We start from the raw sequence: 19,126 nt of genomic DNA on the forward strand, positions 1-19,126 counted from the left end.
TTTATTGTTTCTGAAAGGTTAACCTCATTCAAAACCTGTAGTTCTGTCACAACCTACACATGCATATCTACGTTGCTTCTCTATTAGTCTCTGCAGAAGACCTTGTATGTGTAGCTAGTGATTGCAAGAAATAATCTACCATCAGATTTAGATTGCCAGTACACTTCAGATCTAGTTATAAGATGGGGAGAGGCAGCAGTATTCAAGTATCTTATTATAAAATAACATTTTCAACTTTATAAAAAATAGTAGTAATTGAAGCACAGTTTATCTTGTACAATGGAATATGAAAATTTAACATCTGGTAATTTATATTTCCACGTTTCCCACACTATTTCTTCTTATTCACGGATCACAACAGCAGTAAATTGATTTTTAAATACTTTTGGACAGCTCTACGCACTTGAGCAGATTAGAGAACTAACCTTTTCAATCGCACAACAGTTCTTCATCATCTGGCATGTGAGACTGGTGCTGAATACATCGCTCCTTCAGCTCAGCTGGCATCTAACATGGGCAGCAGAAGCGTTCAGCGTACCCAGTGCTCACAAAGGAGGGTAATGTGGCCAGGAACTCACAGACAGTGCAAGAGGTTTCCTGCCAAGTATGAAATCTTGCAAAAGGCTGAGTGAACGAATGCACTTTGAGCTTATTGTTTATCTGGCACCCTCAGAAAAGGCACCAAGGAGCACTGCCAGCAGGATGAGCAAACAAGCAAGACAGTTAACTTTGCATTTGACACACAAGAGACTCAGATGTACTGCATAAGAAGACAACACCAAAATGGTGATGATGTGCTATGAGACAGTGCCCTTTTGGGAGAGTCACCTGCAGCACTGCGGCAGGTGAGTGTCCCCTGAGGGTGACCATTCAAGTCGGAGCTTTGCTCTGCTAGAGTTACTACAGCAGCAGGTGAGGAGTGGCCAGTGTGTTTTGATAACTAACAGGAGACTGTCAGGATCTTTCAAAGTGTAAAAGTTTATTCCCTGGACAGGGAAGTTGCAACTGAGACTTGACAGAGTGGGAAGAAGACATGCACTACTAAGGATAGACACTTGTGGCTCCTAGTAGCAGGAAGACTGTTGTATGGTGCAAGGCCCATGTTGCAGAAAGACTACTTGGGATCACCTAGTGTTCTGATTGCTTTCTGCTTTTTCATGCAGATACCAATTACATGGTGATATGAAATGATTTTACCTCAAAAGTAACTGTAGGGCTCTTAACAAGGGTGAATGGGACAGGAATCCTTGTATTGTTTCTCTTTAACCCAATGGCAGAAAAGAAAAAGCCTGGATAGCAGTATTTACGGTGAAGGTATGCTGAAGGCCCAGTTGGCTGAGCAAGGAATTTCTTAATGAACTAAAATGATAAACACATACATTGAAATGGAAATGGTGGAAATGGAGAATGCGTATGTGGAAACAATGACAGGAAACAAAGGACAAGCACACAAACATTGTTTGGGCACAGCAACAACACTTGGAAGGACAAAGCCCAGCTGGAGCTAAAATTAATGCGGGACACGAAAGGGTAACAAGAAGGAATTTTGAAAGTATGAAAGCAACAAAAGGAAGTTTGAAGAAAATATAGGCCTATTGCTTATTAGGGGAGGTAACAAAATTATGGACAATACGGAAAAGTCTGCAGCAACATCATTTCTGCCTACAGCGTTTTACGCACATCTAATCCCAGACCTTTGCATGTACACCTTGGGAAGGTTACTGAGTACCTTAAGAAGTCAAACGTGTTCAAATACCTGAGATTATGTGAGCTACACTCATGGGTGCTGAGAGAGCTGATGGAGTGGCTGTAACACCCATGGCTGATTCATGAAAAATCACTGCTATTATAGAATAATCTTGATGATTGGAGAAAGGTTAATTTTACATTCATTCATATTAAAGAAAATACAAAGGAAAATCTAAGAAACTGCATAATAGTTGGCCTCACCTTCGTCCTTGGAAAAATCGTGGAGTATGTCCTCTTGGAAACAATTTCCAACATGTAAAAGGACAAGACAATAATCAAGAAAGGTTGACAAAGATTTACTAAGAGCAAATCATGCTTGGCCCATCTGATTGCCTGGTATGATGAAATGACTGTCCATGCAGATGAATGGAGAGAAGTGGATGCAATATCATACATCATAACACATTTCCAAAAGCTCCAAAGCGAGGTGAGGAGGTATGAGTTGAACCGAAAGATTATACATGGGCTGAAAACTGATCAGACCCATCAAGCTCAAATAGTTGAGTAAATGGCATGACATCCATTTGGAGGTTGGAAATGAGCACAGTAACCCAGGGGCTGTTATGGAGATACTGGTTAATATCTGCATTGGCAGCCCGTGTGAGGAAACAGAATGTGAACTCAGTGGGTTTTCAGATGATGAGAGGAGGATTCAGACTGGGAGGTGTGGTTGCTACTCAGTCACAGCTTCAATTCAGAAAGACCATGAGACATTGGAGGCCTAAGCAAAATACATGCTTTTGAGGTTTCTATTCAAGAAACAGGTGCAAAATTCTGCACCTGGGAAAAAAACAAGCAAACAAACAATACACCTATAAAGATAGGAAAGGAACTAGCTATACTTCAGGCCTGTTGAAAAGAATACGGAGACTGCAGTATCTGCTGGGCTCAATGAGAAGTAACAAAGTGCTCACATCACAACTAGTGCAAACAGTGCTCTGGGCTACATTAGGAGGAATGTGGGCAGCAGACCCAGAAAAGACAATACTCTTCTTTATTCAGTGCTCTCCAGGCCTCACTGAGAGCATCAGTTCAAGAAGGATGCTGAGAAATTGGAATAGGTCCAACATGGGCTACTGTGATTGTTATGGGTCTAGAGGATAGTCTTGGGCTTGTTTATTTTGGCAAACAGGAGACTAAAATGGATACTGGGAGCTGCAAAACAACGCGAATTACAAAGAAGATGCACACAAATTCTCAGCAGTGGCAGATGATATAGAAGGCCAAAAATTGCCTCTTATTAGGTTCATAATGGTAATTAGGAAAATATTCTCCATTAGGAGAGCAGTGCAGTGCAGCACTGGAAGAGTTCCTATTCAAAGCTACTGACTTGATCCAATATCAGTGATTGTACTTTTCCAAGTAGCAGTTTGAGCAAAAGTTACTTTCAATCAACATTTCTAAAACCAATCTACTTACACTATCTTTCAAAAATTGTTCTGCAAATTATGAATGTTTTACAGCTTTGTAAAGGTAAGAAGCAAAACCAAAAAGCGCTCCAGAGAAAGTACACCTTTTTTTCAATACTCTAAAGTCAAATTCTTTGGCAATAATAAATGAAACAGCCGATTTATAGATGCTGTTGTGCAGATGCTGTCAATTCGTGTCTAGAAGTATTTGCTGCTCCTTTCTGTAAGTGCCAACTTTTGTGTTACACTGTGTGTAGCCCATGAGTTCCTTATTTTGTGTACAAAGATGCACTGAGAATTTGATCCCTCTTACACATGAGCAAAGACCCATACATTCTTTGAACTGACCAAATAGAAGTTAAAAGGAAAACATGGTCCACCCTTCCTTAAGAGAGTGACCTTCCAGTTGATCTGACAGATGCAGTACCAGAAACATGAACAGTGATTTAAACCTGCTCAGTCACAGCTCTACAAGGTTAACTAGTTGAAATTAAAAAATAATCTAAAGAAATATTGGAACAAAAAATCATTGCCAAATTATTGAGAACAATGTCCTATAAAGCATGTAAGTATTACGAGCTTTATAATGAGGAAGAAAACTAAACCAAATAGCAAATTAAAAAAAGGGATCACTGCATCAGATGGGCAAATTAAATTATGTTATTTTACAGCAAAACATCTTAACAATATTTTCTGAAAATTTAGTCCCAGAATTTCAAAAACTATACCACTTTCAACATTACTGACGATTTCGAGCCTTAAAAATGATCAGTTATTAATTTAACAGGAAAATGAAAAGGAACTATGCTATTTGTGATGCCTCACTGATTTATATTTCACAAACCGTCTAAGTTAGGGTAGTATAGGGAAGCATTTACATCTCTAATCAAAGAAAGAATTAATTCGAATAACTCCATATCCACATCTCCCAATATTTTTCTTGTGGTAATACTGAATCTGAAAAAAAAAAAAAAAAAGAAAGAACTGATTTACATACATGTTTCTCATATTTGTCTTGTACCCAGAACCTTGCCTACATTGTTACATCTCTTTTTTATTTTTTCCCCCCAAACCGATTTCTCTATGATGAATCATTTGCCATTTCTACCCTATTTTTAAAAAAATCTATACAGTTCTAGAGCCTCCATTTTGTCCAACGCTCATTCTTTCCTTTCTATTGCCTTTCCTTTCATCTATCTTCTCACCTTTATGAAGACAGCATAGGAAATAAAATTTTTATACCCTTCCTTTTTCCTGAGCTATGTGGACTCAAATGAGATCTTTCACCACACTCGTTTTTTCAACAAATTTTACTATTTCAGAAAAACAGGTATGACTAACTAACTGACAATGGTCATCACCTTCAAGAACAGATTACAGCAAGTTTTACAGTTGTGACAGAGTAATACTATTCTTTTACAGTTCATCACTTTACAAGCTGCAATAAGGTTTGCAAAAATGATTAAGGTCACTGGAATTTATCATCCTACACAAGCCAAGGTCTGAAGAAAAATTGTTTTGGCAGAAACCATTCTTTTTCATCCTTGCTTTTATCAGTTTAAGTAAGCTTTCTGCCAAATACATGACATGTAGCTTAACATGGAACTAGAAAACTGGGAATATCAATGCACGAATTGGGGTCTGTAATGCCTTTCCTTCATGCTAACAGGAAGTTTTCAGTCTTACTATTCAGGAATTGAAAGAAAAATTAGTTTTGTCTGTCTTATTCATGTAGAAACCCAAGAAAAAGCATACCCTCTGCCTTACAATTACATGTGTCCCAATATTTCATTCCTGAATATTCAGGCAAAATTCCATTCAGGTGAGAACTCAACGGCTCTTGAAGTTGGTCAGCCTAGCAGCACTACCAAGTGGTAAGTGCAATGGAATATAAACTGTTTTTAAGACTATTCCAAGATATCTAAGGTGCTCAAGCAAGAATGTTGCAATCAAAAATGGAATACAAAAAGTGACAGAGTTGTGTTGGAACAGAAGTCTAATTTTACTGGTTTGGTGGTGCTCAATGAGGGGTAGGGTGAATTGGGTGAAGTGAAAAAAGTATAGAAGAATATAATCATGTAGCAGTACTGCCCAGAATACTCTCCCAGAGTACCCTTCCAGACTATAAATATTTGCAAAGGAAAGGTAGTTTTTATTTTTATTTTTTTAACTTTGTAGCCTTTAGATTTTTCCTATATTAATTTGCTCCACCATATTTTCCACTCTCTCAGTATTCATAGTAAAAGCACTAAAGAGTAAGCCCCTCAGCACTTGGCAAATTGACAGGGCAAATTAGAAAATAATTCTGAAGAAGTATTGAAACATTTAGAGGAAAGTAACTGCAAAAATGACATTGATTCAGGGAAATTCTAAAGCCAGGGACTTGTTCAGAGTCTTACCAGTACTTAAGTGCTTATTCATAAAACATACACAAGGTATACCCTTAGGATATTGGTAGAATTTTGCATGTCAAATAAAATTCAGATGCATGGCATAAATGCTTTCTCATTTAATTTGATTCAAATTTCCCTCGAGAAAACAAGTAGTGTTTCCATTTTGTGAAAATTTACTTCATTTTATTTTTTCAATCTAACAACTAAATAGAATTAAATACAAGATTTAACTTACTAATCTTGAACTCCTGATGGAACAGGAATTTATGATCTATGCCAGCCACAGAGCACTTTACAGCATATGCTGACACTTAAACCTGAAATCACCATTTCTGAACAATGAAATACTTAAAAAAATTTATATATTAATTTATGTATTATTTAATTGCATCACATCCAGACCGTCATCAGGAACTAGATCTCATCCTGTTTGGTGCCATACAAACATAAATAAAAAACCCTTATTCTGAAGGACTTTACAGTGTAAGCCAAGAGAGAACAGATGGCTACAGAAACACATATGGAGAGGACATGAAAACAATACGGTGATATTAGTTAGTCTTATAGACATGGCTTCAGTATGTTACCAACCAAACTGTTGCCAATGGAAAGCAGGAAGTTTTTGGAGTGCTCTGAAGAATCATAAGGCATTTGCTTTGCTGATGTTTAGAGAAAGCTTCCTCTGCATGTAAGGGGCTATGAAATGATTAGACGTGAGCACAGTTACTTTTACTTGATGACGTTCGCCTAGGACGAACTGGTGATGGAAAGAAAACTTTTTTTCAAGCAAACGAGAGGGACTTGCAACTGCTGGCACTGCCCTGTGGGATCGCAGTGAGACAGGTTAAGAACAAAATCCATGAAATTCTGGAAGATCTATGGAATGCAACAAATCGTGCACAACTGACTGTGGAAAGATACCAAGAAAATCTGTAGTGCTTCACTTGGTAAGTGAATAGTTAGGACAACAGAAAGAGCTGTAAGAAAACAGAAATTATCCCTTAGAATATAAATACTGATAAAAGGTTTCTGTCAGAGCTGCTGTTGAAACTGTTGACTTAACCATATTGCAGTATTTCAGTATAAATAATAAAATTGAGATATTTATTTAGTTAGTACTTGGCAATGCCTGTAAATAGTCACATACATGAATGAGTTCCTCTGTTATTGGTTGGCATCACATCTGACTGATGCTAAGACCACACAGATGACTAGGGCAAATGTAAGAAAAATGTGAGCAGAGGGGAAAAAAACCAAAAACATTTTCTGAATTTAGAGCTCTCTGAAATAATGCTGTAACTATTCTTGAATGGATATGGAATGATGAATACACTATTATTCTACTTTGAATAAAATTCATGTTCCATGTTTCAGTATTAGGTTACTGAAGTATTTGGTTAATTAAATGGTCAGTTAAGAAGGATATACATATGCAATTATGCTTCTTAATTTTGCTGTCTCAGTAAGTATGTATATACACACAGTTTAACATACATAAAGTCCTTTATGAAGGACTCTTACAGTATACTTTTTGTTCAACTTATCTTCAGTTTAACTTGTTTTAGGCATCAGTCGCAGAAGAGTTCCGCTGAATTCCTCTTTATCTAGACTAGATGCATTTGAACTTTGATATGACTTCTACCATGAGTCAGAATACAGGCCAGATTAGGATATTATTATTTAGAAACTCTGACTTTAAGGAGGGTAAAACTTAAGTATAGTGATCATGCAGTGACAATAAATAGATACAAATGAAAACATTTATACAATCTTGTTAAAAGAAGTACAAATTCTGTTCTTTTTATATGGGAAGATTTAACCAAACAGACAAAATAAGAATCCAACAACTGTAAATTTAAGTGCACACCTATAATCCATTGCACAGTGGGAAAAAATAAATTCCCGAAACACAGAAACCATTTCCAATCAAAACAAACAAACAAACAAACAAACAAAAAACACCAAGAAAAGCCTGATATAGAGGGATGGCAATGCTTCTGTTGAGATCTTCACAGAAATGGACAGTAATTTTGTGGTGTTATCTTTAAAGAGTGGGATGAAGGGAAGAGATTTCCATTTAAAAGGAAAAAAGGGCAGCTCAAACCACCAGATAAATTCCCAGATACATTTTTCTTTGCTACTAGGATGCTAAAACATTAACTTCATGATTAATGGGAGGAAAGAGCATGCACAGAGCCAGTTCCTGTACCTGCTGAGCTGCTGATAACATGATTGCAAAGGAGTAAATTATCACGCTTCTTGGCTCCTAAGTCACTTTGATCCTCCTATAAACATTGCTTGTAGTCTCAATCAGTCCAGATTTGGATATTTTTAAAATTTTCCTTCACTGTTACAAAGGGCACTCCAATAATTAAAAAAGCTCTTACTACCATCTTTTGAATTGCATAATTCTAATTTACTTCCACGCAGAAGTCAGTGGAAACTCTAATACGGCTGCACATATCTGAATTGCTTGTACCAGGAAAAGAAAATTATTACACAAAAAGCATTGCCGAGCCACTTGGATTTTTATTCATCATATTTTTTTTTCCCAAACAATTAACTTCCTGCTTTTATCACAGTACAGTTTATTTTCCCTGAAATGAATCACTCCAGAAAAGATAAGGAGCATTAGAATTCAAAGCTGCCACTTATGCATACAGCTGTCTTTTTACAAAATTATATGAAACATGCAAGTATTTCTAATAAAAACTTAAAAAGGCAGCTTATTTTTCCTCGCATTGTTTTCAGCTCTTTTGAGTCACAGCATGTTGTGAGTGCCTGAGGAAGGAAACAGAGAAAAACATCACACTTCCTAAGCATCTCAGAGGTTTTTCTATGAACTGTGCTCATGTGACACCTGGCAGCATCACCGGTTCACTATTCTTTTCATCTGCCTCTAAAATTAGACAAGCTGAAGTACTAAATGAATTACAGTTTTCAGGTGTCTGATTGCTCTGTCACACCAAAATAACAAAAGCAAATGCCCTAAAGCATTAATTGCAGTTAAATTTTAAGGTACTGAAGTTCATTAAACTTAAGGCCCTGAGAAACAATCATCATCACGTCTTTAACTTAAGGCTTGCTACACACTGATCAAGCAATTAGCTGTTGAACACAGGCACTAATTTATTCTGGCCACACATTATGATGTGTAACTGAGAAGGATCCTTTATAGCATTTATATTTCCAAACAAACGTTCAGCATGATTAAGTATGGACTGAGACAAATATTTTGCTTGAAGCTTTTTAAAGAGATTTAAAAAGTGTCAGGGAGAAGATACACAGAAATCCAGGGTCTTCATGATATTTCATTATGCACAAAAGGCATGTTTTTTTTCAAAGGAACTTTTGTATGCATGTATTTTTATGTGTAGTTGTTTAGTGTTAGTTTGATTACTGTAGAATAGAATCATAGTATCATAGAAACCTTAGAGTTGGAAGGGACTTCTGAAGGCCATTTAGTCCAACTCCCCTGCAATGAACAGGGACATGCACAGCTAGATCAGCTGCCCAGGGCCTCATCCAGCCTCACCTTGAAAGTCTCCAGGAATGGGCATCAACCACAACACTGAGTAATCTGTCCCAGAGCCTCACCATACTCACTGTAAAAGGCTTTTTCCTTATACCCAACCTAAATCTACCCTCTTTAATCCCTTTTATTTTCTTATGCTATCTCTACTTGAGCAGAACTGTCAAGCTTTTATGCTTAAATCAGGCTCAAAAATCAGCAAAGCAGATGCCTACTTAATTGAAAATTATGCCATAAGTTAATTTTCTAATCTGCAGGGGTATTATAGAATCATAGAAGTACTCAGGTTGGAAGGAATCTCAAGGATCATCAAGTCCAACCACAGCCTAACCATAGTACCCTAACTCTAACAACCCTCTGCTAAATCATATCTCCGAGCACCACCTCCAAACGGCTCTTAAACACATCAGAGATGGTGACTCAACCACCTCCCTGGGGAGCCTGTTCCAATGTTTAACCACCCTTTCTGTAAAGAAGTGTTTCCTAACGTCCAACCTAAACTTACCTTGGTGCAACTTGAGGCCATTTCCCCTCATCTTGTCACCTGTCACCAGCGAGAAGAGACCTACCCCGCTCTCACTGTAAGCACCTTTCAGGTACTGGAAGAGAGTAATAACGTCTCTCCTCAGCCACCTCTTCCCCAGACTAAACAGCCCCAGCTCCCTCAGCCTCTCCTCATAGGGCTGATTTACCAAGCCCTTCACTAGCCTCGTTGCCCTTCTCTGGACCTGCTCCAGTACCTCCACGTCCTTTCTGTACTGAGGTGCCCAAAACTGAACACAGTACTCGAGGTGAGGCCTCACCAATGCCGAGTACAGGGGCAGGATGACTTCCCTAGTCCTGCTCACCACACCATTTCTGATACAAGCCAGGATGCCATTGGCCTTCTTGGCCACCAGGGCACACCGCTGATTCATATTCAGCTTACTGTCCATCAGAACACCAAGGTCCCTTTCCATCAGGCAGCTTTCCAGCCACACCTCCCCAAGCCTGTAGGGTTGCCTGGGGTTGTTGTGACCAAAATGCAGGACCCGACACTTGGCCCTTTTGAAATACATGCCGTTAACCTTGGCCCATCGATCCAGTCTGTCCAGGTCCCTCTGCAGTGCCCTTCTCCCCTCTGGCAGATCAACACTCTCTCCCAGCTTGGTGTCATCTGCAAACTTATTGAGGGTGCACTCAATCCCCTCATCAAGATCATCAATGAAGATGTTAAACAGAAGTGGCCCCAATACTGAGCCTTGGGGGACACTGCTCGTGACCAACCGCCACCTAGATCCAACTCCATTGACCACGACTCTTTGGGCCTGGCCATCCAGCCAGTGCTTCACCCAGCAGAGTGTACACCCATTCAGACCATGGGCAGCCAGCTTTTCCACGAGAATGTAATGGGGAATAGTGTCAAAGGCCTTACTGAAGTCCAGGTATTCTTAACTAACTCCAAATCAGTCAAACTGGCAAAGTAAATCACAGACAGTAACAGTTGCTTCTTCCTGTTTGTAAGGACAATAGCGTATGCTGTCAAATTAAACTTAATTAAAAAGTCTATGCAATCAGAACCAGCATGATGCAGATATTTTTATTCAAGAATATTTCTTTGCTAAGAAATGAGGAATCTGATTGACCAAGTTTAAAAATTATTTTAGTAAAGAAAATAAACTTCTCCAGATTTTCCTTTGAAATATTTTTTTTTAGGAATATTTTAATCAACACATTTTCCAAATGGATCATTTGTTTTTTTGTTGACTTGAAACGTTTTACATATAAATTTACTTATTAAAACGTATTTATTTAGATCAAAACCTTCTTTTCAGTCACAAATATATTTATCCTGCTTTTGTTCCGTGAAAGTTTTAAAAAAGTTTATATTGTTTGATTCAAAGATCCCATTCTGGCACATCTCTATAGCTGAAAGCCATTTACAGGATTTTCTGCCAGAATGTGAGACTAGCCAACCATATTTGCTAAATCAAGTTCTAATCAGCTTTGCTCTTTGCTGAAAAGAGACTCTCCTTCATGTTTGCTGGATAAGAAAATGTAACATAATCAGAGAAATAAATGGACCACAAATGTATCCAGTTTCCTCTGCTGAAGAGGAGGTGGCAGTAAGAAGGCTATGAGAGGAAATTTTCTAGGACTTTATTCCAGCAAGACCAACCCAGCCTAAAGATAATGGGCACTAGTCTGCATTATATATTAGTATGCTCCTGTTTTTGTTTATGGCAAAATGGTTTCAGAAACTGCGATGTGTCAGAAAGCAGTAAGCTGTCTTAAGAGGTAGAGAGGCATTTCACTGCTGAGCACAAAACAGACTTCCGAACACTTTTAGTGAGCCTCACATAAGCACTCAGCTTAATGCCACTCAATAATAATGTGAATCGCATGAGGCTTCCATAGGCTGCCAAAACATGATCTGGTATGGTGCATTCACAATACCTTTCAGTACCTTCCCATACTTAAGGGAGTGTATAAACAGGAGGAAACAGGAGGAGGAACAATTGTTTACATGGGTTATAGTGATAGGACAAGGGGGAATGGTTTTAAACTGAGACAGGAGAGGTTTAGGTTAGATATTAGGAGGAAGTTTTTCACACAGAGGGTGGTGAAGCACTGAAACAGGTTGCCCAATGAGGTTGTGGATGCCCTATCCCTTGAATGTCCCTATGGGGGCATTGTAGGGCCAGGCTGGATGTGGCTCTGGGCAGCCTGGTTTAGTGAGTGGTGACCCTGCACATAATAAGGAGGTTGAAACTAGATATCTTAGAGGTGCTTTTCAACCCAAGCCTTTCTATGATTCTATGATTCAGGCCTGAGGCTATAGATTCACATCTTTAAATAAAATGGAGGACACCTATTTCTGTCAACAGTAGTAAAAAAGTCATTCCACTGAACTTTGTATTTGAAAAGAAAAAAACAAAAACAAAAGCAAAACAGAAGACCAAATATAAGACAAATGCTGGTATCTTAAATAAGAGTCTCTTATGAGAAATGGAGTTCATCTCATTATTCCTGGAGGCAATGAACTGTGTATCCATTTTGATCATAACTATTCCAAAGAAAGTCAAGCTTGTTGGACAGACTTTAGGAAATAAAGAATTTAAATAAGTCATATTCCAGTTAATGCTGTCTTAGAATAACAGACTGGTTAAAGTTGGCAGGGACCTCACAGTCCATCTGTCCAACCCCTGCTCCAAGCAGCGACACGTGGAGCAGGGTGCCCAGGCTTATCTCCAGGAATGCTTTGAGCATCTCCAAGGAGGATACTCCAGTCTCCAGGCAGTCTGTGTCAGTGCTCAGTCACCTACACAGTAAAGTGCTTCCTGGTGCTCAGAGGGCCCTTGCACTGTGCACTACTGCAAAGAGCCTGACTCAGTCTTCTTTGTATCCCCTCTTCAGGTATACTAAGAAGACATCCCCTGAGTCTTCTCTTCAGGCTGAACAGTTTCAGCTCTCTCAGCCTTTCCTCTTAGGAGGGATGCTCCACTCTCTTCACCATCTTTGTGGCCCTTTGCTGAATTCCCTACAGTGTGTCATGTCTCTGCTGTACGGGCAGCCCAGATCTGGACCTGTGATAAAGGTCACACTTCAGGAGTGGCTTGTGATGATGTTCATCCTCTGACAATGCCACAGTATAAGTCCTTTGGCCTGTGAAAATCACCTATTAAAATTCCATATTGAAGGACATATTTTTATTTATGTATTCTATTCTCATTTTTTCCTTGAGAAGGACATTAATTAAAAGCACAAAGATGAAGGAGAATTGGATTCTCCTATTCTCCTTCATCCATAGAATTTCTGCATTTAATATAATCTTTTTATAAAGTGATTGACGCATGGGATGTTCCAACAATGATAATTTTCCTGGTGCTTAATAACATAATCTCTGTGATTATTAGACACAAATGTAAAAAAGTTAAGTTTTTATAAATAAAACAAAGATGTGAGCCCATTGTGCTTTCAATTTTTTTTTTTTTTTCTTTTTTTCTTTTTCTTTTTTGGGCCTCCAGAGAACAGCTGTAAAGGAAACAACTATACCACTGGATAATTATGAGGCAGATATTTTGGGACCTCAGGATGAACTTCTGGGAGTTTTCTTTAAATGGAACACTGGATAACATGAAACTTACAGGAAAATAAAAACCAAACATAATCTTGAGGAATCAAAAACAGATTTAAACAAACCTTTCCTCTAAGAGTTATGGTGAATTTCTTATTTCTATATTAAAAGCCAGTAAGAAATTGAACATAAGGATATAGATTTTGCCAGCTTAAAACCTTTTCTAACTGCCTAACCATATAATGTAACAATGTAAATTACTGCAGTTCAAAGAATGTTTTGGAAAAGTAAGGCTCATCATACATTATCACAACTATCGATCTATTGAAAAATATAATAAATAGAAATCTGTTGCAATCAATAATTTTGTTAAAAATCCATGAGAAGAGATTAATAAAATTTCACAAATAAGAGAAACTCTTTACCTGAAAATCGAAAATTGACTTAGCATTATCACAGAAAATTTTTCTATGTATTCTATTAGAGAACTCTTGGTGCAAAAACCCAAGTTCTGGCTGGGATAAAAGTTGTAAGCAAAATTTGGATTTAGATCTTGTTAAACTGCATAAAATATAATTTGAGTCTTGGTATTTTTATTTTTCTTTAACTCATGAGGATAAGCAGAAAGATATTGTTCGTTTAGCTTTAAACTCAGTTTGGTATGTCTTACATGGATACAAAGCAAACATAACGCTCCTTGTCAACTAACTACAAAGCGCAGCTTTTCTTTAGGTATCACCGAAGTATGTGGAACAACTGTTTTAGTGAACAAAAGCTGAAAAATGTTATGAAAAACCAGGCATTTCATCAAAACATTTCAAATATCAAACCAAAAATATGATGTGACTAATAAAGATTCTGCTATTTGGAGATGAAAGTGCTGAGATGTTCAGATTAGATTTCTGTGCTACATTTAGATCTGTTTCTAAGATTTCTGAATATCCAAAGAATGCTCTAACATAGAAATACTGCTATTACAATTTCTTTTTTATTCAAATCAATGGGTAATTATATGAACATACACTGGCAAAAATGGAATGGAGAACTGGCTTCATCTCACAAAAAGCACAACTTTTTTTCCACCTATGTAGCTGGATTTTAATCAGCAGAAAGTCAGCAGGGAACTGGTATGAAAAATAAACAAGAATCCTCTGGCTCCAAGACATATAAGGTTTATTAAATTAGTGATCCTATAATATCTCTTATTAGACGAGAATTTATTTAGAACACACCTATGAAAAATTTGTACTCTTCTTCTTAGCTGAAAACATTCAGTCTTGTGGCCAAGTGAAAGATCAGGGCTGTGCAAGAAGTAAAACTGTAACTACAGATGCTACAGATGCTGGGAAATCTCTGATGTATTAAAGAATTTCAGGGATAACAGGTGGACATGTTTGGATCTGCTGAGCATTCGTGCTCCTCACTGAACTGTTTATTAACTTCAGGGCTACACCAAAAGTCTAACAAAGCAAAGCAAAGCAAAGCAAAGCAAAGCAAAGCAAAGCAAAGAGGAGTTCTTCCTTCCTTTTTAGAGGCTTTGGACTGTTTCACAGTTTCATTTCCAGTAAGATTATGGGATGGAATCCATAATGGAGGTGTTACTGAACAGAAACAGTTTAAATAGCTTATTTCTGCTTTTGCCATTAATATGAGCCGAGGGAAACATTTTCAAGTACGAGTGCTTAATGAACGAGAGAAATGATGGCTGTAACTTGTAATGCTGTGTGACATTAAAATAGCTTAAAAATGTTAAGAAACTCACAGACTCTTTTCTGCTCATAGTCTTGCTTTGGGAACGAGAACGGGAGATGGTGCTAAAAAATGAATCCTTTTTTGATGCAGACAAAGGTGGAGATCCTGTAAATTCGCGTCCCCCAGGCAAGCTCTCTATGCTTGGAGATGAGCTGATTTTTGAACTTTGACCTATAAAAGAAGAGTAAAGTAAGATGAGAATCAGTGGGCTGTTTCTTTTCCCTGTAAATACACATCAATGAAATGTTGATGTATGTCAGCATGCACTGAAATTGAAGAACTATTCTGACATACACAGAACTTGATTTTTGTATGAGAGAAAAACACAAAACTTAATGTATATATAGGTATATATACATACACACACTACACAGTACGTACACAGGTTGCTCTGAAAGTAATGCCTCCTATTTATATCCATGGAAGTGACAACACATACAAAGAGCACATTAATGCTATGCGTTAGAGCAAATTTTCAGTTACAATGCACTATTTTTCAACATATTCTCCACCATTATCACTGCATTTTTGCCAAAGATGAGCAAAAGCCTGTGTGCTGTACTTGTAAAAATATGCACCAGTGTAAGTGACCCACTGTTGCTGTCGCCACTGCTGAAATGCACCACCACCTCATTGTGCTCACATCCACTGTTTGGTGTCCTGAAACATTCAGCAAGTGTCAATGAATGTCAAAGGGTACAAATTTTTCCGCATGGAGGAATTTAGTAACACACTTTTGTTCCATACGCATTTCCATGTCAGATGCTGCTCTGTCAGACTGCCTCTCTAATGCCATCTGTTGCATGGCAACAACACTATCATATTGGTGGGAAGGTTCATTTGTTGCTGCCATACCACCACGATTCGCCTCTGATGTTGTGGGCCATCATAATAAAATAGAAGGTATTATTTTTGAGCATTCCTTGTATATATGCTCTACATCCATCTATCTGTATCTAAATATATGTATCTCTATAAATAAATAAATGAATATATATGTATATAAATACTCTCCCAATACATATTTGATATTTACACAGACTGAGGAGATTCTGTATGATGCATAACGACCAAAAGTATACATCATAATAAAAAAAATCTCACCTTATCAACACTGCAAAGGAAAACCTTTTTGTTTCAACAAACACATTATAAAACTTGACAAAGAAAACTGAGAACAAGAACACTGGATTACAAAAATGGGTTTAACATTTAGTAACTAGCTGACAATTTCCAGACGTGCAACAGAAAATCGTAAGTTGTGTTTGAGGAAGAATATAAATTCTCCTGCCTCAAATTTTAAGGTCATTTTCAGCTGATAGATTTTGATGAAGCTCACTTTCTAAAGAATCTAGTGTTATCCACTGTCACAGTGAGGACACTTGGCTAAGCCATGATGCTGTATTGCTGTATGTGATCAGGCAGTTTATGACAAAGACCATTCCTTCCAGTTGATGCCCGCAAAGAGTTTTCAAATTTGTGTTTTTTTCATGCTTCCTTTTATAGCCTCAAGAACAATCGCCCACATGAAATCATTCAGATGTTAGAGGTGCAAATTGATCTCCTCTGGAAGACCACAATCAAATTCTGAAGAGTTCCATCCTTCCTTACTGATCTGCTTCCACTCAAATCAGTTTTACTCTCAGAGATGCCAAGTATTAATGCAGAGACCTCCCAATATATTCAGTGTATATTTTGGTACACTTTTTGTCAGTATAGGTACATGGTCCATTCTGAAAATGCAACACTAATTCCCTTTCTGGAATGAGTAAGTCTCCCCCCATTATGCACTATGTTCTTCTCCCATGATACAGATTTCTGAAGAAATAAAAGAACACTAAAGACAAAGAAATGAAAGAAAAGGCTGTAGAAAACACACAAATTCAGTTTTAGAAACAAAAGGAGACCAGGTATGTTGAGTTCAGATGTTTTAAATTAAGAGTGACAATGAGGAGGAACTACTCATACATTTTAACATTATTTAAGCTTTAGAACAGTGGCTGCCCTCAAAGTGGTGTGCATGCCAGCAGTGCCAGGGCCACCTGCAGGGTGGAGTCTGAGCCAAGCTCTCTGCAGCATTTGCCCTACATGACACATATTGCACAGCCACAGCCACATGAAACCAGCAATTCACATTTTCTAAAGGGAATAAATACAGATCTATTTAAAATGTCATCCTAACAAGGAGACTAACAGATTGAACTTGCGAAGAAGAAAATATCCTGTGTGACAAAACAGACCAGAAAGGACAAAAAAGAAGAAGGGACCCGAGTTCAATATTCTTCAAGCTTTCTCGAAGAAAACTGGCATATAAACTGTTTTTTATTTTTTCCCTCATTCTTGATTGCCTTATTTTGCTCTTCTCTCCCATGACTCTCCTACATTTCATATTCTGCTTCTCCTGAGGACACTTGCTCTGATTGCCCCTCCCTCCTCTTCAGACCCTTTTACTTTGCCTTTTCTACTTCTGTGACTTTGTAGAATCAAAGAATCATTTGAGTTGGAAGGGATCTTCAAAAGTCATCTAGTCCAATTCCCCTGCACTGAACAGGGACATCTACAGCTTGATCAGGTTGCTCAGAGCCCCCATCCAGCCTCACCTTGAATTCCTCCAGAGACGGGACTTCCACCATCTCTCTGGGCAACCTGTTCTAGTGCCTTAACACCCTCATTGCTAAAAACTTCTTCCTCATATCCAATCTTAATCTTCTCTTTTTTTGTTTGAAACTATATCCCTTGTCATATCACAACAGACTCTGCTAAAGAGTCTATCCCCCTCTTTCTTATAGCCTTCCTTTAGGTAGTATAGGACTTCCTTTTTCCAACTTTTTCCATTCCTTATTCTTCTTTCAATTGCATTTTCCTGCTGCTTCTCAGACCTCCTCTAGTCATGTATCATACCAGAAACTCCAGAAAATGTATAAAGAACAATGAAAAAAATATTTTATTATGTATAAAATTAGACTAAATGAGCTCTTTCTCCTATCCTGTTAATAAAAAGGTAGCTTTCACATAAAATTAAGATTAAAAATGAAAAAAATTAAAGAGAGCAATATAAGTAATATACATCTTCACTTCTTGGCCTGTGCTTAACCCACTTCATCTGCAATAAGCAGATGATGCAGTAAAATTTCACAGATATCATCAAGAGATGGGTGCTTTAAATACATTTGAGGAACTTACAAGATACAATGCAGCTTGGTAAAATGGAAAAAAAGGTTTGTAAGAATTTTTTTTATATTCAGTCTTCCTGTTCTAAGCGAAAAAGGTCCAAATTTTAAAGACAGAGAACTATTCTTGTGGTAAATACTGTTTATTAAAAAGCTTCATTTCAAGAACGGATCACAGTTTAGAGAAATGGAATATGCACCTACTTGCATAACCAAACGAGAAAAAATATATATGGTTGAGATTTTGTGGAGGAAAAAACTGTTGCAGGAGGGAATTTGTTCACGTAATACCAAGAGTTTTTATAGACTATAAAATATAAAAAAGATAAAAATAAATGTAAAACTAGATGCAATGAAGCAAAGATAATCAGGAAATGTAATTTTTATGCTGACTCCAAGCACGTGAACTACACTGTGTCATGGATCACTCAGGGAATGAGATTAGAAATTTCACAAGAGGAAGAATAGCATGTATGAAGAATTAGAGTGTGTCGCCAGTCATAAGGCAGAGTTTTTGCATTGTAATGGGCTTTTCTAAAATTCAGAGGAGTAATCAAGATGAAGAAATAAGAAGAAAGCTGAAAGACAATTCATACCAATTGCAACTACTTTCCTTAGTCCAAAAAGAAAACTGCCTATGATTCTCCCAACACTGAATCTTAGTGGAGCTACAGCAAGGACAGCTGGCTGAAGTCACCACAACCCTTCTGAAGATGCATTATGCATGCACCAATTCTTAAGGTACTAGCAGCCTTTGTGTAAGTTTGAAAGTACAATATAATGTCAACCTCACCATTATTTGAGAGAGTTTTGAGGTACTCTTCAGTAAAAAAAAGCAAAAACAGAACAGAACACTTACCCTCAATATACAACCAAATATATAATCTGATACAAGAAACTTCGTTTAGTAACCAACTAAACACATCTCATTCTTCTTTAGCAGCTCAGTCAGCAAAGTGAGATCATCACTTGATCATACTTCTCATTTTCTTATGCTTATTCTAATGATCACAGATAAATGCATTATGCCTCCTTAAAAGATTAGTGAGAAGAGTTCTTAAACT

At 37.6% G+C, this 19,126-nt stretch overlaps 1 protein-coding gene across 14 annotated transcripts in view; it reads right to left on the reverse strand.

The window, feature by feature from the left end:
* The window catches only part of TBC1D5 (TBC1 domain family member 5), a 297,677-nt gene that overhangs the window by 25,106 nt on the left and 253,445 nt on the right, over positions 1–19,126 (reverse strand). For all 14 annotated transcript variants that reach the window (XM_085226304.1, XM_085226314.1, XM_085226310.1 and 11 more), the window contains one exon: positions 14,903–15,063. In XM_085226304.1, coding sequence (XP_085082430.1) covers positions 14,903–15,063 — 161 coding nt within the window. The remainder of the gene's footprint in view (positions 1–14,902; positions 15,064–19,126) is intronic.

The sequence above is a fragment of the Meleagris gallopavo genome, chromosome 6, assembly GCF_905368555.1.
Source record: "Meleagris gallopavo chromosome 6, MGAL_WU_HG_1.1, whole genome shotgun sequence".
NCBI lineage: Eukaryota > Metazoa > Chordata > Aves > Galliformes > Phasianidae > Meleagris > Meleagris gallopavo.